Here is a 27,298-nt window from a genome sequence, read left to right as displayed (position 1 = left end):
TATATATCCTTAAACTTCTCAGATTCCATTGATGATATTTCAGTTGGTATAAAAGTTTACAGAACTTTGCATTTTATGATGCCTAAAACACAGACATCATTTCCACTGCACTGCTTTGCCCAGCCAACATAATTTCATGTCCTATGAAGGCAGCAACAGCAGCAGGCCCTGATAACAATGTTTTACACTTTACATACAAACCAACAATTCATTAAACCTCCTCCCCATCATTTAATGAATTGAACCGTCGAAATCTCCGATCAAGCTCTGCCATCACTGCTGACTCCTGTTTCTTCCGCTGTTTTGATATATTGGTGATTGTCATAAACCCAATCTTGTCGAAAGCAACCTGCAATGTTCATGAAGAAACGCGCTTTTACTTCTAAGAAGAGTAGTTGAACCGTGACTAAATATTAGACATTGTTTCACTAGTGTTATGAATCAGAATGGCCAAAAAACGGTTGGATTAGTCTCATCTTGTAAGATACAGAGAAGATTGGTAGAACACAAGAACGAGAGTGGGGAAAGTAAAGCAATACCGTTGTTAGCTCATCAGGATCGAAAAGGTGATGAGTGCTTCTTTGTATGATGTTAATCACGTCCCCGACATGATGTGTCAATAGCAACTCTTCCTCATTCATCTACAATCATAACTAGAAAACTTTACAACCCTTCTCAACACATTTCCATTCGCAAGAGGCAAAGCGTATGAAAAACGGTAATGAAGAAGATAATGGCCCTGTTTGGTAAATAGTTAGCCTATCAACCAATTTTGGCTTATTTGAGAAAAGAAATTATACCAAACAGCTATCAGCTAACAACCAATTTACCAAACACCTTTCTACAATCAGCTAATTTTATCAACTAGTTATACCCTCTAATTAACCCAATCAACTAACAGCTAACCGCCATTAACCAAATAGGGCCATTATATAAATTATAAAGACCATTCACCTTGAAAATTGCCAATGCCACGTGAAATAGGACCTTCGCTCCTTCATAGAATAGCACATCCCAAACACGCAAGGTTGTCTGAAATGAAATTACATACATTAAGAAGTAGGCCATATTTACGTATAAGAGGTGGGAAGGAGGGAGGGGCACCTCAGAAGGCAAACTTTTGGAGAAGAGGCAAAGAAACCATTCCGTGCAAACAAGAGAAACATCGAACTCCAGAGATTCCAAATGAGACGCTACCCTGCATTTTTCCCATCGTTAATCTTAATACAAGAGCGGGATTAAAGCTTATAGTTGAGTTGAGCCACAACAGAAAACCATCAAAAGATGGGTTTAAATTTATTTAAGAAACAAAAAAAGAAAAACTAAGCATATACAAGTTAAATTGTCGAAGTCAGAAAAGAGAGGACACCTTGGACACTTTTTGGTTAACAGATCCTTAAACACTCTTTGTTCCACATGGCATCCAGACAAATTATTTGTATAACAATCGCTAACCAACACGTTCTCTAAAAGGACAGCGAGCATCCAGAAAGCTTCTTCTTCAGTTTTCATCACAAGCAACAGCAAAGCTGCAACATAGTTTAACCCCTGCACCATTCAAGTATAATCTTATTTAAAAGACATATGACAAAAGCCATTCAAGTATAATCTTATTTAAAAGACAGAAAATCCACCTGACAATAGCCAACTTCAGAATCACGGAAAGAATATCCAACAAGTACACGCCTAAGAGCAGCATGACCCTCTGGAGTGTCCAACCATGGGTGACCAGGGAAAGTCCGTGGCAGATCCTGAAAATACATGTAACTTACAAATGATAAGAAGTGATACTTAAAAAAGCATTAAACAAAAACATGTTTCTTGAAAACTAGATCAAGGCCAGCCATTTAAATATCCTTCAAATCTAAAATGGGAATGGAGGGCAAGAAAAATAAACCCCTTTTCTGAATGTTAATGCCCATGATTTTCTGGGCTGCTAAAAGACCTCTGTCCATGAAAATAAAAACCATCCTTCCTCATCAATTTAGAAAAGTTTCCTTTGTTCAACCATAAAACTGATGGACAAAAATAGAAGCTTTTATTCCAATACTTTTATAACATGGGGAATTTTAACAATTTAAGATATACATATGCTACGAGAGTGATATACAAAAGTTTCATCTGTGTTTATATGAAAGACTGGAAATTTGCAGGAGCTGGCCACCAAAGGTAATAGGAAGAAATTCAGGTTACACAGAGAGGTAATTATCAGGAGTTCTAAGTCAAAGAAGAAATTTGGTAAATAACGCTAACCAACTACTATACAAGGAAACACCAACATGCAGTCTCGTGCATATCACTGATATATGCACAATTCAACATCGTGGGGCTAAACTGATTGCACCTGTTTCCTAAAATATTAAGTTTTGGAGTTTCTTTCAATCACATCAATTAGTTTAGCTGTCTAGAGAATTTTTATACTTCTAATCACAACATTGCCAGATCATGTCTTAAAGGGTTGATAATTTTTGCCATAAAAGGCAAAATCCCCTCACACCAAGATGGTAGAAGGGTAAATCATGGTAACAACCCATTAGGTGGGAGGACCAGTGTCTCGTGCCCATAAGGAGCCCACCACTTGATCTTGTGTCATCGCCCAGAATCTACCGCCCAGGAACCAATTGAGCTACCCGTGCGGGGGTTTGATAATCTTTATCCAGATTCAGCAGGTATTAAGCTAATGGATTGGATTTAGCAAATGTAAGTAAATAGACATAAACAATAGGGTTATTACAACTAAAATCTTGGGGCTGCCACTTGAGAACCTGATTAGCAACAAGATGGGATCTTTCATGAAATCATCCCAATCCAATCCAAATAATAATAATAATATAAAAAAAAAAAAAAAAAAATTGTTTAAAGAGTGAAGAGAAACTGACATGGTCAATCTGCTTGGTGGCGGCGGTGACCTTGCCTTGCACGGCAGAGATCAAGTCATCATAGTAGCTATCCGGGACCGTAGACTTCTTCTTGGCGGCGCCGGAGAGGGCGAACCAGACCTTAGGCCTGAGCGCCGGCGGAATTCCCTTGCGGATGAGGCGCTTGAGGGCGATGGCGTTGCCGAGCGTGGAGAGCTTGAGATTGGAGGCGACCTGCGTCTCCAGATACCAATTAGCGCCCTTTGTAGCCTCCAGGGACCACCACACCCGACCCTGCTGCCTCACCTTCTCCCTCACCTCGTTCAGCACGTTCACGTCGTCCACATTCCCCTCCACCGTGAACCCGTACAGATCCTGGAATTTCACCGTCAACTTCGCCCTCCGGGCATGAATGCTCGGCCGGAGAATCTGTATCTGCGCTTGATACTCCAACGCCAAATCTTTCTTGCTCTGAGTGTGAGCTACCGCCCCCCCGTACATTTCCTCCTCCGATCCTTTTCTCTATCAACAATCGCAGGAATCAATCAATTCTCAAACCCCCCAGTGGCCCTCAACGTTCGAAATTCAAGCGAGAAGAAAGAAAAGAAACCCAACAACAGATGACAAGATAGATTATTTATAAAGAATGAGTACAAAAATGGTGGCAGGGAGCCACGGATCGGTTTCAATGATTGGTCTGTTTACAGACAATGAGAGAAACACGAAAAATCGAAGAAAAAGGCATCCGAAAATTTAGAGAAAAACCAATATTTTCTTCTGGGGCCAAGAAAATTATTGGTTTCGTTTCAATTTATTATAAAAATTAATTCAAATTTATGCATTTGAAACTTTCTAAACTTGCTCAACAGAACTCTTCAAACGGTAGGAATTAATTTCCTATTTTTAAGACAAAAAAACGCTTGTAATGGCGACAAGACAGCGGATGAGGAAAGTGAGACTATAGACTTTCTCTTTTGGATAAATCTAGTAATTAGTATTCACCTAACCTGTACTATAAGGAGGTAAAAATAAATAAATAAATAAATATCAACCGTTCCATTTAATCAAACATCAAACATATAGAAAAGCTTTTAACTATTTTATTCATCCCACTAAATAAAAATCAAACATTCAAACATGCATTAACCCCAAAGATTTGTTCAAATATCAACAACCTTTAAAAGATTATTTATTAACATTTTGGGCTGAGGTCACATTTCTCCATCACCATCATTAATTCAAACAAATAAAATAAAGGAATAAGGTTCAAATTGGTCACAGAACGTAACATGAAAATACAATTAGGTCACTACACGAAAAAAAAAAAAAAATACAATTAGATCATGAATACTTCAAAAAGTACAATTAGGCCATCGAACACTTCAAATGTATGCAATTTCACCTGATAACAGGTTACCATATATTTTAGCAAGTTACCCGCTTACGTGGCAGCTGAGTTGACATTTTTAATAATTTTTAATAATTAATTTAAAAAATGAAAATAAATAAATAAAACGACCAGCCATGCCGTAGTTTTTTTTTTTTTAAGTGTTAAAATTTATTAAAAATTATTAAAAATACCAACTCAGCTGCCACGTAAGCTGGTAACCTGCTAAAATTGATGGTAACCTGCTATCATGTGAAATTGCACGCTTTTGGAGTGTTCAGTGACCTAATTATACTTTTTTTTGTCAAGTGGCCTAATTGCATTTTCAAATTACGTGCAGTGGTTAATTTGAATCTTATTTGACCTTATTCCTAAAATGAATGATATTTCAATTCTTTTATTGGATATAAAAATTTATAATTCATTCATTTGTATTGATTGTCTCCATATGATTCCGTCTTCTGCAAATTCCAATTGGAACTACTCCGAAATCCTCGTTTTTTGTTGAATGATTTCTTTTGATTTCATTTGTATTTACTATATTGTTTATTTCTCGTATGTCTCAAACTTTGGCATTATGATCGGACAATTAGATGTGATTAGCCGGCATAATTAAAGCATAATTGGGAAATGGGTGTATTTAAAGTGATTTATTATATTAATGGCTGTAAAAGTAAAAAACAAAAAAAAAAAAAACAAAACAGTCGAATAATAATACACTATGACCATATTAATTACGGATTGCAATTTTTTTTTTTTAATATTTCGTGAAAAAAAGGTAGAATTGTCTACCTCAAGTGTCGCACAATCCGATCCGATATAATTGTGGATGGGTAAATCATTGTGACTCAACTTATCAGCATAAACTAGACGTTTGCTTATTGCACATATGGAGCCCTTCATTTGAGATGTTGCTCCCATACTAACGCAGGTGAGAGTCCATTGCTTAATATTTATATAATTGATACAAAGTATTATTTATCATTCTATTATGAAGGTAAACATGCATGTTTAGAGTTTATACTAACATTGATAGAGTCGATTGGCGATTGCACAATATTTATATAATTGATACAAAGTATTACAGAGTATTTGTCATTCTATTATGATTGTTAAGCAAATACCCTGAGACTGTCTTACGAATCGAGTTTCATCTACATTTTCTTTTATAATTAACTTCTTATACCCTAAATATTACATTTTAATTTAAAAATAGTGTGTTTGGTCGCCTTCTCCGGTAGGACATCTTTTACAAAAAAAAAAAAAAAAATTAAAAAATTTTAAAAAAAATTGTTGTCACTGGAATTATTACCGAAAATATCGTCGGAATCTTTTTGACCGATTCTTCCAGGTGAATAACTTGATATTGGGCTTAGATGCACCAAAATAGCAAGTTGAATGGATCTAATTGCACTTTTTAAAGTTAAAGGACGTAATTGCACTTTTGACTAAAATTAAAGGGTTTATTTGACCTTTTTTTTCTAATTTTTAATTATTTGTATTTATCAATATTCTAATATTGGACATGAATTTTCGCGCATATAAAATGCTAGTTAAAATAATATGGAGTACTACACACTTTAAACAGTAAAAAATTATGTCTTGCCAGTCTTGCACCACGTGTTTTTGATGAGTGATTGTCAAATTAAGAATCATTTAAATTGACATTTAATTTGACAACTACCACCAGTAAATAATAATCACAATTTAAAAAACACAAAATTATTTTCCAAAAAAATCTGAAGCATTTTTTTTTCTGATGTCCGCGTACAGCTCAAGTATGCATATCTTTCAATATCGACGTGATGCGCAAGTTGTGGTGTACTTTATCCTATTTCAAACTCAAAAATCTATAAATATTTTCATATTTAGTGGTGCGTAATGACTACTTATTGATTGCCTGCAAATACCCAATTCCCAAATTAGCTCCACGACTGGCGTTGTTGTATGCACGTATCATTGTTTTCTTTATGGTTGATTTGGGACGTGGGTGTTATCGCGTATCTTTATAATTTTTATACTGTAAATTCATAATTTCTAAAGTATAAATTTTAGTTCACTGGAGTCTGAAAGTTTAAAAATTATAGATCTACAGTATAAAAATTATGGATATAAATTCGTGCGCACCATGCAAGTTGGGTACGTGCTCACAGCATAACGATTGGTTCGGTCGCGGAAGCCACTTTTGAAGTGGATTGAAGCCCAAATCCAGAAGTCACTGCTAGTCTGCTACGAAAAGGCTTGGGCCCATAAATCCCATGTTTTGGGGTAACTCCATAGGCCCATTGTTTGAACCTTCATTTTATTCTCCCATAAATTGTATAAATCGCGAAAATAAAATAAAATAAACAATTAGTATATAGAAAACTAATACTCCGTATGAAAATTGGAATATGAAGGGAATAACATAATTTATTAAAATTGTTGCAAAGTAATTAGTGAAAATACATTTATGCTTATATTGCGGAAAGAATCGAAGAAGATAATTGACTTTTAATGCAAAGAATTATTCACAAACCACACTCAATGCCTCACATACATGAACAATAACAAATCAATGAGATAATAATGAAGATCGCTTTGAATCTTGTTTAGCACTTAGGTAGATCCGGTGGCGGCGGCGGAAGCCTGGTTGACGGCGTCGGCCCGTTCTCCACCACTATGGCGGTTGCCAAACCCCACGGCAAGTGTACATCCAAATGACAGTGGATCAACCATACTCCTGATCATATACAATTAAAAGTAAATAATTAGGACAACTCCAAACAAGTTAGTCAGACTATTAGATTTAACATGAACCACATAGCCTAAACCTTTGTTTACTGCGCACAAGAAGCCCCTCACTTTGAGAGGTTGCCTAAGCGACAACTATGCAGTTTATCATGTGCACACTAGATAATGGTTATTTTCTTTCTAGTCATTAGAAAAAGTAAGTAATTAAATATTACCTGGATTGTTGGCTCGGAATCTAATGACGGCCCAGCCTCCGACGGGAACGGCGATGGTGTTTCGCTCTTGGGGGTTGTAGAAGTTGAACTTTCTCCGGTCAACGGAGGGGTTGTAGTTGCCGAAGCCCTGAGCTAAGACATGAAAATTGAAGCCATGCAAGTGTATTGGGTGATTTTCAACGCCGATCAAAGCCGTGTTCTGAAGCACAATCTCGACTGTGGCGTTGAACTTTACTTTCTTCACCTTCGTGGATTTCGTGGTGGTTAACAAAGCCGGATTGAAGCTGTTGCTCGCGTTAGTGTAGTCGAATATCACCGGCGGCTGGTCGGGGAAGTCGGTGGTGTAGATTCCGTTCACGTTGCCGAAGAACGCCTCCAGCATCGACATCTTGGTCGGGAACCGGAAGGAAGCGTTGTTCATGCTGGCGGCAAACCGCTGCCCGTTTATTCCGCCGCTGCAGGTGGCGTTCCCGGGGTTTGCGCAGGCGGCGAGGCCCAGCCCGATGGTAACGAACATCTTCTCGTCCACTTCCCTTGGCGGAGGGGACCAAAACCGGCCCGTAACCAGCCCGGTTAGATTCGTGAAGAATTTGTGGGCAGTTGGAGTATCGTTAAAGGCCGGTAATACCGGCATTTTGGGCTGGGCCGTGGGAGCCGCGCCTTCGTATACTACAATTCCGGTAGTGGTGGTGTTATCAAACGGCACACCGGCGGCGCTGGCGTAAGGGTGCGCCGCCATGTAGTACAAAGCCGGCGGCTGACTGGCCGTTAAGAGAACATCGGCGGTCTGCGCCGGCGCTAGCACCACCACATCGGTGTCGTACGGGTTAGTATACGACGCATCCACCGCCACAACTCTGAACTTGTGATCGGCGATTTTGAAAAACAGTTGGTTATTGAGTGCAGCGTTGACGATCCGCAGAAGGTACGTTTTCCCGGGTATCACCTTAAGCCTATACGTTTCATCGGAACTGCAATTATAGAGGTCGCCGGGGCGGCCATTAATGGTGTAAGCGTCGGAGCTGTTGGGGGCGCCGCCGATGGCCAGCGCCGCGTTCTCCACGTCGACAACATTGGCGTTCCACCACTCTCCTAACACGATTGGGATTTCTCTGTAAGGCTTCGGGAAAGGGTATGAGCGGCCGTTTCTAGGGCGGATGACAAGCGCGCCGTGCACGGTGGTGCGTAGAACCGAGGAATGAGCGTGCCACCACAGAGTTCCCTCTTGTCCAGTCACGTTAAACTTGTAGGTGTAGCTGTGGCCCGGTCTGATCGGGCATTGAGTTGCCATTTCCGGCCCGTCTGCCCAAGCGCTCAATATCTGGAAAATTCCATGCCTGTAAATTAACTAATATTAAAACTAATACTCAACGTAAACACACATTACTCAGATGTACCTAAGAATATTTCCAATGGCGATAGTCAACTCTTATTATCTTTTATAATCATTCTTAAATCACATCACAATGCATGATAGTTCCACTCAAATTTAAAAATATTTAGTTGGTTAAGTTGTGGCATTTTTCAATCATATTTTTAACAAGAAAAATCAGGACGGAGTTACTGTCTGAAAGTGTGCAATTGACTAATACTTTGTAATTTTAACTGGCAAATGACCACAAAAAGGTAATTAAATCAGTTTAGATTGTTCATAATGGCAAGCATAAACCAAAAAAGTCTTATTATATATGAAGTTAGTACTCACCAATGAATAGTGATGTTGTATGGTGAATTGTTGAGGACATGGACGACGAGGGTGTCACCCTCTTTCACGCGTATAATCGGGCCGGGAAGACTACCGTTTACCGCAGTGATCACTTGTCTCCGGCATAGCCTCTCCAAGGTAAGGTTTTTCACCTGTACCCATATATTGCATCATGCATTACACTAATTAATATTAAAATAAAAATTTATAGTACAAAGCTTATTCCAAACTGTACCCCCAAAAAAAATTTAAAAAAAAAATCAAATGACAGCTACATACATATTTAGTTTGACATTCTTATATGATTAGGTAGCATTATATTTGATATATCATATATATCAATTCCATGGAATATGAATCAAATTATTTTAAAAAAAAAATACATAAAGACCATCCAGTTTCACTTGAGAAATAAGATATTTTTATTACAATAAGACTAATTCGATCAGATTTAATCTAATTTAAGACATGTAAAAGTCATCCTCTTACTTTGCAGTCGTATTAATTAATAGTGAAAATGCATTTTCAACCCGCAACATACATAACCTCGAGCTATCTAGCTAAACATCGTGCATGCATGCATGCAAAGAAAGAGAGAGAGAGAGAGAGAGAGAGAGAGAGAGAGATGGTAATTACGTTAAACGTATGCTCGACAACTTCTGCGGACGCCATAGCAAGAAGAAGAGAAATGGCGCATGTTAAGAGAAGAACGGAACGAGCCATTTCACGACAACAATAATACTAAGCTAAGCTAAGTACGAGAATGTCTGGAGCTTAGCTAGGAATATTATTGTTGTCTCTTGAAGAATGGAAGGGAATGGGGATGGAGTCCCCTTATATATATAACCATAGGAAGATCGAGGTTGTACACTTCTATAAGCAGACGGCAACTTAAATTAATTAGTGGTTAATCAAAGGACAACGTTAATTGGTCAAGGTTTGATTATATTATGTTTAATCACTCCTTTAATTAGGAGCTGTAATATATAACATTATAACATTTCCACGCACGATTGCGTGAACAACTAGTTTAAGGAATAAATTAAAATGAGTATGAAAATTATTGGGTAGTTTGATTCTTGTTAACATTCTCTCAGTTGAGTCAGTTGTATAAGTCTTTTTAATGCGGTTTATCTCTTGTGTGTGTGATTTGTATGTTATTATATAAGAAGAGAGTTTATCTAAAGTACGTTATTACGTAATGATTGTAGATTTTCTCGTAACAAAGAAAATGATATACATTAAAAAATATATATAGCACGTAAGGTTGGTTCGTTATCAGACGGTTGAAGTTGGACATCAATAAGTCCTTGCAGATTAAAGAACACATCTGACTCGCATTATCCTAATAATAAGCCATTATTCAACTTTCTAATCCCTACCAAAAAAAATATTCAACATTGTAATACGTCATTTGACTCATTCTTTTGTTGTTTTAGTACTCTATGTGCAGTAGTTTTTTGTTTTTTGTTTTTTTTTTTTTTTTTTAAATCTCATATTGACCGATATTTACATTTTAGTTCAAAACATAAGGTTAATTCAAATGCGTGTATTTTACATCCGTGAGATCATCATTTCAACAACCAAAATTGTACTCCTAGGTTTGAATTAAGAAAAAGATGGAATTTATGTGTATATATATATGGATGCCAATTGGCTTGTTGAGCTGGATCTTGAAAAGAAATCCGAAGCCTTTATTTGGCTGCGGCATACCGTCTATGGTCTGCAAGATAAAAAATACAATTATGTATTACCAGAATGTCACGAGTTTAATTTTTATAAATATTCTATCGATTTAATTTGTTACACAAATTTTTTTGTGTACTTTACCTCTCCATTATAGTTTGTAAGTTATTACACGAAAGCTGAGTTTACCTCATGTATATACACTTTCGGATAGTAATTGCGGATTTACTCGTTATCAAAAAAAAAAAAAAAAAAAAAAAAAAAAAAAACTATTATGCATTAATTAATATATCTTTTGGTATGCATTCGTATGTTCGATGGTAATTAATAGTAATATGTATATGAACTCTATTGAGTGCAAATATCATTCTTGAGACTTAAACTCTTAACTTAAAAGTTGGAAATCTCAACTTTTTAAACTAAGATTACAATACAACTAGCTAAATTAATACGGCAACCCATCAGAAGTGGTTGAAATTTATGAACATCCACATTCTTGCAACCCGCCTACCCCAACAATATTCAGAGAAGTTTTAAAAATTCTAAATTTTTGATATGATGGTCCAAAAGAGTATGTATATGAAAATTGATGATTAACATTAATTAAAGGAGAAAAAAACATCATGGATACGTATTTGTGGAGTCAATAAGAGTAGTTATTATTTTAGTACCCGGATTAGAATGGTAAACGTATATATGTCTTAGCTAGTTATTAGGTGGCAACAACTACATAGGGTGAAATCATAGGAGAAAAAGAAGACAAAAACATATACGTACTTTCAATCTGTAAAAAGTAAATGCGTTATTGGTTTCCAAGAAGCAACCTAGGAATGGATGGATTGAAGAAGATTACTGTGTGCAGATGGAATTGGACTGTAATGAAAATAGAGTTGAAATTGGAAAATGTCATATGACTATATGAGGATGAGGGAAGTAGATAGGTATTGGCGCAAAGGGATTGCTAAGTAGGTGGAACATAATTATCGTATTAGAAGGTCACGAGCTCGATTATATATAGCGGGTGTTTGGTAAATAGCTATTAGTTGATAGCTATTGTTAGTTGATTGGGTTAGTATGTTAGACTAATTGATAACATTAGCTGATGGTAGAAAATTAAACAATTTGATAAATTAGTTGTCAGCGGATAGCTAATTACATGCGAAATAACTTTCTCAAAAAACTGATAAAAATATGTTTTGAGCAGTTTGAATTTTAGCATTTTGGAGCAATTAATCAAGCATTTATGGATTATTTAACCAAATCAAACAATTAATAATGGTCAAATAAGCCAAAATTGAATTGACTGATAAGCTAACTATGTTACCAAATCTGGTCATTATCAATATATTTTCTTGGTTGAGCTTGAGACACAAGATCTTCTTAGTGAGCTATTATACCCCGTGCATATTCTCAAATAATAACTGCAAGTTTTCTAACTTCATCACATTAAAAAAAAAAAAAAAAAAAAAAAAAAAAAGTAGATAGGCAGTCAAGTTTCCATGTAATCTAAACAAAAGATTTAGGAACAAATTGCTTCTTGGAATTGGTATCTTAATAATGCAAATATTGCAAAGTCAATTTGTTCCTAATACTATACATATATATTATGTATCACAAAAATGATACTTCAACAAACCTTCCAATCTCATCAATGGTGACTTCTGACTTGGATTTTAAGTACACAACTTGTATACTTGTTAAATTTGTTAGGTTTTTGTGTATAACAAACAATTCCTTTGTTGGCTCAAAATACAGAACAAATAAAACACATGCATATCATTGAGTTTAGATAAAGCCTAAAGGATACAAGTTGTACTAGAAATAATTTCATACGTACGTGTGAGGATATATATATATATATAATCATATCAAATCCTTGTTTATAGAGACGTTTCATTTCTCTCTAAATAATTAGCAATGTATTGAGATAACACTTATTTAACTACCAATTTACCCAAAATGATTCCTTTACTATGCAAAAAAAAAAAAAAAAAAAAAAAAAAAAAAAAAAAAAAAAAAAAAAAAAAAACTCAATTTAGTCTTCAGTGTAAGTAATGAGGAATAAAATAAGTAAAATTTTATATATAAATGAGGAATCATTTTGGATAAATTGATAGTTGATGATTAATTTGGTAATTATGAAGTAGTCAAGTGACCATTTTGAGTATTAACTCAATTGTATTTGATGGGTTAGATACTTAGGTATAAGCAGTTTAATATTTGGCCTCGGTTCGGGTGGTCAGACTCATGCCAATTGATCGGTCCAAGCTCAGTATCGTTTGAAATTTAGAGGACACGTTATCGCATTTATGAGAAGTACAATTGGGCAATCCTGGACTAATTTTAGGGCCGGAGATCGTTTTCCTTATTATTTTGGTGATTGTTTTTCTTATGTTTTAGAAAATCAACTCGTAATTAATACTCTTCATTATTTAAGGGGTTAGATTTCAATATTCCGTCTGAGTATTTTATTTATTTATTTTTTTTGAAAATCCAAACAAAGAAATATTATTAAGCTTCAATAAGGGACCGAATACAAACGGGCCGGGTGGAGAGACACCCCAAAATTGGTAACTAGAATGAGCCCGTAGCTCACGCAAGTGTATGAGCTACAAGATTCGCTGATCAAAAGTGTAAAAAAGAATACATCAGGAAAATAAAATATATAGTCATTTTGGTAACCAAAAATATTAAATTAAAGAATCTAGCTAATTAATGTGCCAAATGGAATGACGAGAATATGATGCATAAATTGAATCATTTCTACCATATGATTACGTACAGATAGATTACCCTTATAGACAGGTCAAGAAGTTGGCGATGTTCGATAGCCATCGTTCAGCTGTACTGTTGAATCTAATCTAAAACTAATTAATACTAAATTAAATATCAAACCACAATTAATCATCAAGAAAACCACTTGGTTGCTTGCCTCAGCTCACGCTTTCTTTCTAGCTATATATTAATTATTAAATATTAAGTAAAGGTTTAATATTTGGTTTACCATTTTTTCTATGATAACTGTTTGGTAGAGGGTTGGAGGCTTGAGCATAGCTAGCATCTTAGTATTGAAACGTGGCGCACACTGCTATGTAAGTATGTATAAAAAAATAAAATTAGTTATGTTTTCGCTATTAGTTATAATTTTTTACGTTCATAAAATTAACACATATAATTATAGTAATGTTGTATTCTCCTTATAAAAAGATCATATCGACACTAGTAATTAAAGGATGTGTTTGTCGTAATTAAAAAAAACTAAATTGATTAGTGAGACCACACACACATTATGTTCAAATTAAATGGCCTTCATGTGGGAGGAAATATTTTTATATTACTTTATTTTTTGTATGACGAGGAAAACTCTGAATCACTATTTAAAGATGTGCAATGCGTAAACTCTATGCGATCCTAACTAACAAATGATCACAAAGAGATAAACAATTTAGGTTATTTATAAGTGAATGGTTCAAACTAAAAAGATTAATAGTCCGGTCACTCTAGCTAGAAATCAAACTTGTAACGTGTGGTTATTAAGTCAACAACTTAATCAATTTGGTTAAGATTATCCGGGCTCGATAAAACTTATGGCCAAGCAATATGCGGACATAGTTTCATTTTGCCTGGCATTGAACCAAACCAAGTCTAGCTAGCGAGCACCCATTCTAATAGATTAAGCATGCCTTTTTCAGTGGGTTTTAATAGTCTATATATCAACCACTGCACCAGATATATATATATTATATTGTTCTGTCAAATGTTAATATGTAATATATTGTTTACCGGTAACTAAAAAAATATTAAAATATCGTTAAAAATAATAAAAATATTTTAAACTCCAATTAAAACTTCATGCATCAATTTCCAATTCGTCTACCAATACGGCAATGACCTTATTTGGTGGCTGACAAAACAGTATTGGGAATTGGGATTAAGGCTTGTTCGCTATGCGTTTGGTAATCGGTTGTGCAACGACAGATGACGATATGATGTTACTTAATTGCGTATGAAGTATGTAGTTGGAATTGAGTTGGGTATGGATAACTACTTGCCTACTAACGAATCTCCACACCAATCTGCAGCGTCAAAGCTACAGGCGGCGAAAGGGTTTATATGGCGGCGAAGCAACAAGCAAGGGGATTGACTTAACCACCTTACATGGCAGGATAAACAATTGTAGAAAGAAATGTCGTATCTCCAATTTTCCAATTATTATTAGACTGCATGTTTTGACACCACGTGTACTTTATTTATTTACTCCGTATTTTAGTTAACTACTATATAATCCACTCTATCCATAATTGTTCCACATAATATGTTAACTTTGAACTGAGCCGCCACTGAAGTGAGACTCAAACTTGTGACCTTTCGTTTGAAAGGCTAACAACGGTCACTAAATCATAAGAGTAACCTCAATAGAGATACTTTGTTAATTTTTAGCACAGTACAAAACTTGTTGACTGATTTTTAATAAATATGGAGACTATTTTTTGTTGAGTTTTATTCCTGCAAAAACATGATTTTTGCAGTTTTTTTAAAAAATGACTTGATAGACATGCAATTGCGTCTCACGGGCGTCCCTAAGCAGACGTGTGTGTTACACGCGTCCGCTTGGACAATTGAGAGTAGCCCCCAGCTGACGGCCACTCTCAGTTCAATGCCATTTGGTTGTTGCCAATGACACGGTCATATTTTCGGTCGTTGCCGGTGTCAACAGCCAATTATTTAAAAATAATAATAAATTGCTCTAATTATTATTATTTTTTAACCTATAAATACCATTTATTCTCTCAATCACTACATCTCATATCAACACAATTTGTTTTGCATATCACAATAGAAACTGAAAGAGGCGATTCAAGTTATCAAAATTCTCAATTCAATTTTTCTTCTTCCCGACCTGCATCTTCACACAATTCTCAATTTCCACCACTGCCCAACTCGAAGAGTAGGTAGTCGAGAAGTTTGGAGTAGAGGACGACAAAATGTTGACACGCACTCATATGACAATCTCACAATATCAAAAATTTGGCAATGACCAAAAGGACCTAACATTTTGGAAGCGCGTCGAAGAATATTACAACGACAATCATCGAAACGGTGGGCCAAGGAGAACTCAACAAAGATTAAAGATGCATTGGGGTCTTATTCGTTCTAAAAGCTTTGAATTTCATGCAATTTATTGTAAGTTACAAGGAATGCGCCTTATCGGTGCTAGCGATGCGGATATTATTGTACACGACGTGCTATTGAGGAGTACAACAAAATATGGTCGCAAATTTGGCTACAAACATGTATGGGCCATTTGCAAAGTCATTCCAGACTGGGGGCACAAGCGTCGGATGTACATTTGGCTACGAGACAACATAACTAGTCGGGTGGACGAAGAAAATGGAGCAACGGTGAAAACTTGAGGGAAGCATAGTAAAGGTAAAAAAAAATATGGTGAAAATGACATATTTATAGCTAGTGAAAGTATGTAAGGTTTTGACATGTGGTCTTTGGCAGGGTTGTCGAAGCCCTACAAATTTAATTCCGACTCACTCCACTAATTTGTAGTAGTGGCAAGACCAGGTCGAATCCCAAGAGAACTAATGAATTTCGTTCCTTTAATTAAAATAAAATGACTCAAAGTAGGGAAAATTAGGGGATTTGAGAAGAATAAATAAAATAGACAATAATTAATAACGAGTTCAGAGATGTTGAATTCTGATTCAAGGGAAAATGAACGTTAAAGATGTGACTTAGATCATTGGCTCTTACAAGTAAAATTCAGAATCAAGTACTTAGCCAAAGACTAATTAGGATAGCCATAACTAGTATTTGATCTCCCTGATTTAATTGATTCAAACTAAGCATTCGAACCAACAACTGCTATTGAATGAACTGGGGACGATAGCGTTCCATATTCGCCCAATAACATCATTACACTTAAATGGAAAATAACTAAGCCTAAATTACATATTGAGATAGCTACAATATGCAACTTAGTCTTCCTAGCCTTTATATGCTAATTAAAGCAAAATAATTAATACAAACTACTCAGTCTAATCATCTATGACAATTACGGATCATAAACTCATAAGATAGCAATAGGAAAACAATAACAAAGTAAGTTGTCAATTTAATTTACTATCAGTCTTCCTGTAAAATTTATTCTGAAAGAGCAGGAAGTACATGAATCCAACAAATTAATTGAAATAGAACCTCCCTAAATTCACAACTCAAACTTCAATCCCTTGAATCAGATTAAGAAAATTAGCTAGACATAGAATAACTATTCTAAAATATTAAGAATTTAGAAGGAACAATCTACTCAAAATACATCAGAATGGCTCTCCTTTTATAGGGTTCCAAATCAACAATCTTCCCTAAAATTTATGCTCTTATCGCATCTTTCTCTTCAATTTCATCTTCAAAAAGTTTTGTTTAACTTCCTCCAGAAATCTTTCGCGAATGAATCGCTCAAAGTCGTCTGGTCCAAAGCCTTGCTGCGCTCCCCTTCTGCTCCGCTGCTTGACGTTCGTAAACAAAACAAAAAAGAAACAAAATATAAATTACTAAATTTACGTACAAGGAAAAAGAAGAGGAAGTAATGGGTGATTAGGATTACTTAAACAAGTGGGCCCTAGTTCATTTATTTATTTTATTAACTATTAAGACTAATTATACTTACAATTTATTAACTAACTTATCTAATCCTAATATAATAAAATATACTAAAAATAATGAAATATAAAATATAAATAATAAAATTAACCAATAAAACTTATTTAAATTAAGGTATCAAATATGCTCATCAGTCTTAATTCATGGCTTTGCAAGGTGAAAAAACTCGTGATGGGATTATGAAACGATGGAAACGCATAAGGTAAGTTAAATCATTTGAAATCCCTAATTAAGGGTGGGAAATCAGTTAGTCACCGAATTCATGGTGAAGATCATACAGTGGGGGACTAAATAATGGGTTGAGAGATTGGGTATGGGCTCCTGGCCTCAATGGTCATACTCAGTGTTGGCTGGTTGTACTCAATCAATCTAATAGTCGGTTCGTTCGATTAGCTTGAGGCAATCGAAAGGGCTAAAACATGATGCTATATATAGTTATGGAGTAAATGTAGTTGTTCTTGAGTTCATCCCTCAATAATGAAGGTTTAAATGATGCTTGCTACTATCTTAAATTCATGTATAATAATTAGTAAAATTTATGAGTGATGTAGATTTATAAATATCGCGGAGGATTGAGGGATCGATTTTCTTTATATTTAATGGCAATAACCTACATTTTATATTCTATCATATCATTCCTTGTTTAAACCGAGTGGTTATAGTGAACTGCCATGGATTGTCTTTAAGTCGTAAAATCAACATGAATCATACACTTAATAAAACTATTTAATATTTTAATAATGGTATACAATGAAAAAAATAAATATAACTTTATTGAATATAAAAAATAATAATAATAAACGACACAATTACGCAGATCACCGAATGGATTTTTAGATTTTAATCATATTAGAGGAGCAAGCGCCAATAAGGAGACTGTTTGGGGAAGCCATAGGTCACTTGATTGACGTGGAGGCTAGTAATTGGCTGCTACACGCAGTCTCTGACGCAGCAGCTCCGTTCAGAGCATCGTCATTTTTTTTATTTTAATTCATTTTTATTTTGCTCCGCGACTCCCGGTGCAGCTGGGTATTCTACTATTCTGCAGTCATCCGCCATCACTCTCCCAAACGAAACAAACAGCGAAGGAATTAGGAAGAGATCGAATGGAACGATCGGCGAGGTTTCTACCATTGCCACTGTTGTTAGTTACACTGATCACAACTGTTAATGCTCTATATGGCCCCTCCACTCCCGTTCTTCAGTTAAATCCTTCTAATTTTAAGTCTAAGGTCTCTATTTTTGTTCAATTTCATTTCTGTAGATCTGTTCCGATTTTCATCGCATTTTATCAATGCAATTTGCTAGAAATTGATGTTCTCCATTCTATTGATACTGTCTTCAGGTTCTGAATTCCAATGGCGTAGTGTTGGTAGAGTTCTTTGCCCCGTGGTGTGGCCACTGTAAGGCGTTAACACCCACGTATGAGAAGGTCGCTTCTGTCTTGAAAGGCGTCGCTACCGTCGCAGCACTAGATGCCGATGCTCACAGCTCCCTTGCTCAGGTAACCTTTCCCAATTCCCTCTACTATATTTACTTCCAATTTCTCTGTATCGTTGAAAATCCTATCCGAATTGATGAGCACAGACTAGGGCAATGCTTTTGTAGGATTGAGCTGAAATAAGTAACGACAAGTATTACGAAGTACTAGTTCGAAAAGAGTGAGGGTGACAGAGATACATATCCGTACACCAGCACAATTGCACATATATTTGGAATTGTATAAAATCTCTTTTAACGGTTACACAACTTGTAGGTATGTAGTGAGTTTAGTAATTAATGTTATAGATAATATTTGGACCATGGGATATTATTAAATTTGATCTGATAGGACCGGTAGTAGTTTCATGCAATTGCTTCAGCAGTAATGCCAATCTCTTGAGTGTATGTAGAGCTATGATGTGCTGAAATGATATTTCAAAGATGGATATATTTGATTGATGCTAATTTGACATTCTTGTCTTCTAGGAATATGGCATTAAAGGCTTTCCTACCATTAAGGTTTTTGTACCTGGAAAGCAGCCTGTGGATTATCAAGGCGCAAGGGAGGCTAAATCCATGGTTGACTTCGTAAAGGCACAGGTAATTACTGTTTTATGTAATAAGTTAGAAATATTAATTCAGAACAATGGTTTTCTCTCTGTTCACTCCACTTTTAAGTGATGAGCATTGTAATTGAACAAGCTAAAATCTAGTGTGCTTGAAAAACAATTTGAATGGCTATATAGGTTTCACACAAAGATCCTTGATGTACATTTTTCTTTTATTTTTGTTTGCAACCGCAATAGATTGTTTAAATTTTTTCCCATTTCATGATACTGCTTTAGCTATAACTTTCTATTCATTTTGTATTGTTTTTTTCTGATATCTTGAAATATTTAACTTGCAATATACGGAGTATAAGGTTGCTTCAGTTTTATGCCTACTAAGAGCATCCACAATGGTTGGGGAGAATTGGGGGATAATGTAAGAGTGATTAGGAGGGAGAATGTGGGTAGGGGAGGAAAAAAAAAGCAAAAAAACCAAAATCAAAAAAAAAAAAAAAACAAAAAAAAACAGAAGGGTCAGGCGCGCCCGTGTGGGCTGCTGCTGTGCGCAAAACGCGCACAGCAGCCCATGTTTTTTTTTTTTTTTTTTTTCTTCTTCTTCTTTTCTGCCATTATCCTCAACTTTGCAGATGAATTCTTCCCAAATTTATTCTCCCCCACATTAGCTATAAATTTGAATTGAGTGAATTAATGCTGCATTCTCCCCACATTATCTACTGATGTAGATGCTCTAACTAGCTTCAGAACAACTGCAAATGCTTATACAAGTTTTTTTCTGAATATGACTTTCTCTATTGAAGAGACTGTCAGTCTTAAAATTGTCAGAAGTATATATTTCAATTTTCAAATTATTGAATTGTCCTTTTCTCCATAGCCTATGTGTTCCCCACGTCCCTCCTTTTACCTAAATTTCAGTTAACGCCAGAATTGGCAATTAGGAGTAGACAGGGAATTTATGATTGAACTTATTGAGTTAGACTTTTTTTGCATAGCAGCATAGGTAAAATTGGGATCGATTAAATGTTGGTTGTCCTTGATTTAGCTAGTCAATAGATAAATAAGAATATCGGAATATAAAGGATTTTTAAAAAATAAAAAATAATAAAAACAACATATCTACCTAAAATATAACATTAGACTGCTTGCAGTTAGTTCACAATATATATCTGATTGTGGAAAAGTTGTAGGTTTAGAATGGTTTCTGGACTATATTTAGCCCTTAATGGTCTTAGGGCATCTGTACACATTCTGTTTCTGTTGCAACTCCAACCAGAAGAAGATGATTACGATCAATTTTCCATATACAGATTAGGAATCTGTTGAAGGATCGGTTAGATGGAAAAGCAACCGGAGGGTCTTCTCAAAAGTCTGAACCTAGTGCTTCAGTTGAATTGAACTCAAGAAATTTTGATGACTTGGTGGTTAAAAGCAAAGACCTCTGGATTGTGGAGTTCTTTGCACCTTGGTAAGTTGCCTACTTCATAATTTTAACTCTCTTAATGTTTCACGGTTTCACCTGATTTCTCCTGTGCTCCTGCATATTTCTATATTGCTGTTTACTTGCTTACTTTGTTGATTGTAAATGCAAAATGCTTGGATTACTGAACTGATGTTGACCCTGGAAATTGAACATGAAGGCCACGAACTTGGGTCACTGAGCCACCTCCTTGGACCAATGAACCTTGGCATGTTCATTGCCTGACGGACTTTAAATGGGAGTGAAGTTTCCTTTCAGGTCAAGCCTGCAATGTCAAAAATTGAATGATAGTATTCTTAGGCAAGGCAAGATTAATTAGATTAATAATTGACTGCTCCAACTTAATTATACTATTATAGGGCTAACATTTATCTGCTTATTTAAAAATGGAAGGAATTATCTCTGCCCCTCTTATTGCCTTATCTTGTTTAATCTCTCTTCTTCTCAGTGGCCTCCTTCATATTCTCCTAGCATGAATTTTTTCCTTCATAAACAGACATAAGTTACATCTTTGACTGTATACTGCACCTTAATTGCATTTTATTAGTTGGCATTCACAAAAATGAAATACCCTTATGCCATTAGTGAGGTACCTGTTGATCATAAACTCACAGTTAGGGGATTGGACAGGAAAATTTGAAAGTTAAGGATCAAGGTGCAGATTAAGTGAAATTTCGGTGACCACAGGAGTAATTTAGTCAGAAATGGACAGATGAAGAAGTATACAATGATATGCTCCTTCATGAATAAGGATCCTATTCTGCACAATTTTTTTTGTGTCTACATGTGAATGTCAAGAGCGCATTTCCTAGACTATTTCAGTTGTTTTTAGGCAATGTGTTTGGCTCATATGACCACATGGTCTACATATAGTATTTTGATTACTATTTTGTTCTGCAAAGGTGTGGCCACTGCAAGAAGCTTGCTCCTGAGTGGAAGAAAGCTTCAAAGAACCTCAAGGGGAAGGTGAATTTGGGCCATGTAGACTGTGATGCAGAGAAGGTGAGTTGTAAACTGCACATTCTAAGACGGCATTATGCATATCAGAGTGCATATTTTATTCGTTTGCAAATATTATAATTGCCTGAGGCCGAAGAAAAAATGGGAAGTTAATTTTCATGAATCTTGTGTCGGTTATTGATTTTTCAAATGGATTGAGATCTGATGGGTTTAGTTTCCAGTCTCTGATGAGCAGGTTCAGTGTCCAAGGGTTCCCTACAATTTTGGTATTTGGTGCTGACAAGGACCATCCTGTACCTTATAATGGTGCAAGGACTGCCTCTGCAATTGAATCATATGCACTAGAGCAGCTGGAGATAAATGTTTCTCCTCCTGAAGTAACTGAATTGACTGGACCGGTATTCCTGCTTTACTCCTAGAGTTCTTTCATGGGTAATTTTGTCCATTCATACCATTATTCAACACATTTCTCAATGTCTTCATATAGGATGTTATGGAAGAAAAATGTAGCTCTGCTGCTCTTTGCTTTGTGGCATTTCTCCCTGACATTTTGGACTCCAAGGCAGAGGGAAGGAACAAATACCTTGAGACATTGTTATCTGTTGCTGAGAAGTTCAAAACGAAGCCCTACAGGTAAGTGCAATAATGTGCAAATTATTTTGATTGATTTATTATTTTCTGGAAGGCTTAAGCTAATAAGTACTCCGTAACTAATGCAATGCAAGTAGACACAAAATTCATTCATAAATTGACATGGCTGTCAAGCTTAACCAGTCTTAATGATAATTACAGCTATGTTTGGGCTGCTGCCGGTAAGCAACCAGATCTCGAGAAGCATGTTGGTGTTGGTGGCTATGGCTATCCTGCGCTAGTAGTCCTAAGTGTTAAAAACCAAGTATATGCACCCCTTAAGAGTTCATTTCAACACGACCATATTAAGTAAGTGCTTGTCCAAGCTAATTTCTTTGCTCTTGATGTGATATTGCGATTTGAAATGTGATCCATGACCATTTTCATATATGCAGAGAGTTCGTGAGAGAAATTGGAGAATTAGGGGGTAGGGGAAGAAATTTGCCTTTAACTGGCACCCCTACAATTGTAAAGACCGAACCTTGGGACGGTAAAGATGGGGAAATCATGGAAGAGGATGAGTTTTCCCTTGAAGAACTTATGGGAGATGATACAGTTAACAAGGATGAATCTTAAACTTCAATACTTCCTCTTTCAACATTATAAAGAATGGTACTCTCTACTTTAAATTTTTGAGGATTTAACAGGTTAGATAATGTGTTAATATCTTGTACTTAATCAAGTTTTAAACATATTTAATGCAATGATACTCGTACCATGTGGAATCACGTTGCAAGTAGCATTGTGGTATGCTATTCTCTTTTAAGTTAGTTACGATTAATTAATAAAGTGTGTGTATAATGGCAGCAAATGCGCCACGCAGGTAGGTGGTTGGAGGAAACAGAGTGCGGTTCTGTATAATTAATTACAGATTTAAGAAAGAAGATTAGAAGAATACCAAATTTCAAAAGAGAAAATAATAATGAAAAGGACTTGTAGCTTCCGCGACAGGTGCTTGACCGGGGATAGTCCAACCACGTACCCCTTCCCAATTAAGGTTTCATATATCCCGACGGCTATTTATTTAGTGAACAAAAATGGAGGCGCAAATCTATTCGTCGATTATTAGTGGTTAGGTGTAACAAATATCAACTTGCCAGTTGCCACCACAAACTCTTCAACGTGCTATATATTACATAACCTGTATATGCAATCTATTACTAGCTTTGCTTGGACATGCATTAATTAACATGTTCAAATGTTATTTATATTATCAAATATTTTGCATCCATCCATCAATCAAAACTTGTATTATATATACGAGGAAACACATCCATGAACTAAGAAAATAATAGGCATATTGCACTCAAGTACAAGTCTTTTGTAAAACGAGTACCAAAAAACAAAAACAATACTAATTGAAAACATATACAACATAGTCCTAATACAGATTTAACTCCTGACATTCAGTGTATTCCCCGTACGGCTAAGACCAATATAATATGGTACGCAAATTTAAGCTTGTTGTAATCAAAGCAACTGGTGGATAGTATCCTGGCACATGCACATGCAGTCCACTAAAACTGATGGATGAGATATTTGATCAAGTAATCAACAATTATCCGGTTGGTTTTCTCGGTGAGATGGAAGGAATCCCAGAATACATACTTATTTGCATCCGTGCACGTAAACGGGTTCATCTTGTCACACAAGTAACTCATCTCAAACATCCCTGTCCCGCAACAAGCTAATGATGCCACATCAAACCCTACATTTACATAATCAACTAAAACAATTAATACAAATCCAACTCCCATCTACTAATAACCTCAGATCCATCAACTTACATTTTTCAACATATTAATAACAAGTGAACTGTGTTAAGTGCACCTAACAAAATTGATAGTGTTTCATATATTCTGGAACACCAATTAATCCACTGTACTTAACAAATCTCTACAGCCACCAGATGCACATTAATTATTGTCTATGAATTTATGGATGAATACATTATTAACTTTGACTCTTTCCATTATTATCGCAATTTTAATTTTAAAACTTAAAACCAAATGTGCAAAAATTATTACAGAATATTATTATTATTATTTGGTGATGAGGGAAAATTGCACGGGATAAACCTTACCCTGATACAATAATCCGCAAACCACACAAAAAGATTAAACCAACTAGAAAGACTCGGTGTGACCAACTCAACTATAAAGAGTGTTGGTAAAACTATATTTAAATGAAATGAACTCAAATTTAATACATTTTTATATTAATTGAAGAATGTGTTTCGTCTCAACTAAAGATATAAGTTGAGAGTTATATGACTTCTCTTGCATGAATCGGACTCTAATATCATATCAAATTGAATGATATGTTCAACTAAAAGTTTAAAGTGACAATTAAACTATACATTTTTAGTTTATATAATATATGCTAAACAATACTTTAATAATTTTTGTAATAAAGAGATGTTTGGAATTGGGAGGTGGATGTTGGCTAATCTTTTCACGGAGTATTTTATATTTTATATATAAAGGAATGGACCACACTTGAGAATTAAATGAAGATTAGCCCGGGGGTCATCTGCCACCCATTATGGTCTCGTACAAGGTACCCAGTCCTTGACCATAACCAAAATTATATAGCACATAAATGTGCAGTCATTTAATTTAGTACTCTGTATCAAAATCAGACCAGGAAATAACATTTTTTAAAAAATAAAGTAACATTTATTTTAATTCTTTATTTTTTCAAATTTTCTATTTTTAAAATGTATCTAGTTTTAAAGGTTTTAATGTGTTAAATTGAAAATAATTTTTTAGAGAAAATTATACTCCGTAATTTTTTTGTCTAAGGACATCATCTTGTAAAAATATAATTTTAAAAATTTTTATTTGTTATTAATAAGTAACTAAAGGGAAGGAGAAGAAGGGCAAGAAGAAATTACCAAATGCAGAAGGTTTTCTGATGATCTGAAGCAAGATAAAGTAAGAATCAGCGTAAAGAATTTTAATCCCAGGAAGCTCCTTGTTAAGCTTCTTGACAAGGCCGTTCAACAGCCCGTTAAAATGCAGCGCCACCGCGTTGTACTCCTCATTGCATTCGTTTCCATGCCCGCCTAAATAATTCGTGGTTCTCTCCAATGGCAGACACCCCATCGGCGGCAGCCCTCCCAGCGAGATTTTCCGGGCACCCAGCGCGTATATCTCCCTCACGAATTTCTCCGCCTGCCCGATCAAGAACACCTGGAACTGCTCCACCGTGTACTGGGCCGACCGCCGGCCCCCCAGATAGTAATTTTCCAGGAAATCGTTTGTTCCGATGCTCACCACGTACAGAGATTCCTGGATTATGTGATTCGCTTTCTTTTCTCCGGCGTAGGCTCTCAGCTTCTTCTGGTAATCCTTGTAGTACTCCACTTCCTTCCATAGCGGTATCACATTCTGTAACAGAAATGGTTGAGTTTGTCTCATATAAACAGAAATTGTTGAGTTTGTTTCATATAAATAAAAAAAAATGTTGAGTTTGTTTCATATAAACAAAAAAAAAAAAAATATTGAGTTTGTCTCATAATAGTTGGATTGCACTATATGCTCGCCCAGTCGAATCATGACCTTTGGTCTAGCTCTGATATCAAATTGAAGCATGTGTTTTATCTCAGCTAAAAGTGTAAGTTGATAGTTGGATTACACATTAATAGCTATATGCTCAACAGATTTGGATACCAGGACATCGGAGGTGGCATTGTCGTATCCGGTGCCGGCGGAGGCGAAGCAGACGCCATCAGCGAAGTCGGAAATCTTGTAGGCAGGATCAAGGTAGGCAGGGACGAAAGGGCGGAGGCCGAGGCCCTCGGAAATCAAGTCGGGCGGAACCCGGCCGTTGCTGAACCTCCCGGTGGCGCGTTTTCCGATGAAGTCGCGGCCGTAGGGCTCGAAGTTGCTCTTGAGGAGGGTGGAGATCTGGTTGTTGTTGCCGGAATCCACGGAGGAGTCGCCGAACACTATGACTGCCGGGAATTTGGCAGCCGTGGCAGAGGCAATAATAATAGCGAGGCATAAGAAGAGTAGTTGGGAGAGGGGGTGGAGTGCGGCCATTGTTAGTGCGTGTCCACGGAGTTCAAGACTGTTCATTAATAAACAAGTGATGAAGCAACAGAGGAAGCAGCTGGCGGTTAAGAGGGAGTGAAGCCGAGGAAATGACTTAACTTCAATTTATACATGCCAGATTGCCAGGGCACTGTCACTACAATAATAATAATAATTCAATGCCACCACTGACCAGTGGGATATAATTCCTATGCAATTGTGTAATTACTAATTACTAATTAATATGTAGCTACAAATGAAAAATGATAACGGATTTCACGTTATTATAGATACTAATGTAAAAGTATTTAAAGATGTGTTGATTATTTATTTATTTTTTTCTGGTCTTCCATTGGGATTCTCGATTCCTACCCTTACGAGTATGCGGATGAGAAATATTTTTAATTTTTCGTCCGAAATGAGGATGGGGACGTGGATATCCCTTCCCATCCTATTCCTTCCCTAACTTTTTAATGTCATAATAATATATTATTGTTATTATTTTTTTAAGGTTGTAGATGGTGTGTATTGTATTTAGATACGGGATGTATTGTGTTATTATTTGCATGATAATTTTTTGAATATTATGTTTGACATTTTGATTGATATTGATAATTCAATAAGAGTTTAAGTATTTCAAGATTAAAAATTTAACAGTTGAATTTTTTACTTAAAATATTAAGAATTATACTAGTTTGACTAGGAGTTGATCGAGGAAAGAGATTCTTCGTCTCGGAAAATCATTGCAGGGATGGAGATGGGAAAATTTTGGAAAATACTATATGGACACATGTTTCTTACTTCCAACTTCGTCTTTGAAAAATCATTGTGGGGACAAAGATGAGAAACTTTTGGAAAATACTATATGGACTCCCATTTCTTACTTCCAACTT

At 35.8% G+C, this 27,298-nt stretch overlaps 4 protein-coding genes across 4 annotated transcripts; 1 reads left to right on the top strand and 3 right to left on the bottom strand.

The window, feature by feature from the left end:
• Positions 1-4: 4 nt before the first annotated feature.
• Positions 5-3,760, bottom strand: LOC109188239 (TBC1 domain family member 2A-like). The gene is made up of 7 exons (XM_019338827.1): positions 2,880-3,760; positions 1,635-1,751; positions 1,370-1,548; positions 1,105-1,198; positions 955-1,032; positions 540-641; positions 5-349 (listed from the first exon to the last, which is right to left on the bottom strand). The coding sequence occupies exons 1-7, from the start codon at positions 3,357-3,359 to the stop codon at positions 212-214; spliced, it is 1,188 nt and encodes a 395-aa protein (XP_019194372.1). The 5' UTR covers positions 3,360-3,760; the 3' UTR covers positions 5-211.
• A 2,880-nt stretch (positions 3,761-6,640) lies between these two features.
• LOC109187281 (laccase-7-like) lies at positions 6,641-9,714 on the bottom strand. The gene is made up of 4 exons (XM_019337455.1): positions 9,535-9,714; positions 8,899-9,050; positions 7,194-8,530; positions 6,641-6,967 (listed from the first exon to the last, which is right to left on the bottom strand). Exons 1-4 carry the CDS (start codon positions 9,619-9,621, stop codon positions 6,837-6,839), a joined length of 1,707 nt encoding a protein of 568 aa, XP_019193000.1. The 5' UTR covers positions 9,622-9,714; the 3' UTR covers positions 6,641-6,836.
• An 8,554-nt stretch (positions 9,715-18,268) lies between these two features.
• On the top strand, positions 18,269-23,093 carry LOC109188366 (protein disulfide isomerase-like 2-3). Its single transcript, XM_019339012.1, has 9 exons — positions 18,269-18,485; positions 18,599-18,757; positions 19,222-19,335; positions 20,609-20,766; positions 21,681-21,780; positions 21,960-22,136; positions 22,226-22,371; positions 22,531-22,677; positions 22,764-23,093. Exons 1-9 carry the CDS (start codon positions 18,360-18,362, stop codon positions 22,942-22,944), a joined length of 1,308 nt encoding a protein of 435 aa, XP_019194557.1. The 5' UTR covers positions 18,269-18,359; the 3' UTR covers positions 22,945-23,093.
• Positions 23,094-23,603: 510 nt separating this feature from the next.
• LOC109188367 (GDSL esterase/lipase At4g26790-like) lies at positions 23,604-26,514 on the bottom strand. The gene is made up of 3 exons (XM_019339013.1): positions 26,043-26,514; positions 25,265-25,760; positions 23,604-24,076 (listed from the first exon to the last, which is right to left on the bottom strand). The coding sequence occupies exons 1-3, from the start codon at positions 26,448-26,450 to the stop codon at positions 23,886-23,888; spliced, it is 1,095 nt and encodes a 364-aa protein (XP_019194558.1). The 5' UTR covers positions 26,451-26,514; the 3' UTR covers positions 23,604-23,885.
• Between the last annotated feature and the right edge of the window lie 784 nt (positions 26,515-27,298).

This window comes from Ipomoea nil, unplaced genomic scaffold (genome assembly GCF_001879475.1).
Source record: "Ipomoea nil cultivar Tokyo-kokei standard unplaced genomic scaffold, Asagao_1.1 scaffold1421, whole genome shotgun sequence".
In the NCBI taxonomy this organism is placed as follows: domain Eukaryota; kingdom Viridiplantae; phylum Streptophyta; class Magnoliopsida; order Solanales; family Convolvulaceae; genus Ipomoea; species Ipomoea nil.
This window is presented reverse-complemented; position numbering and strand designations above follow the sequence as displayed.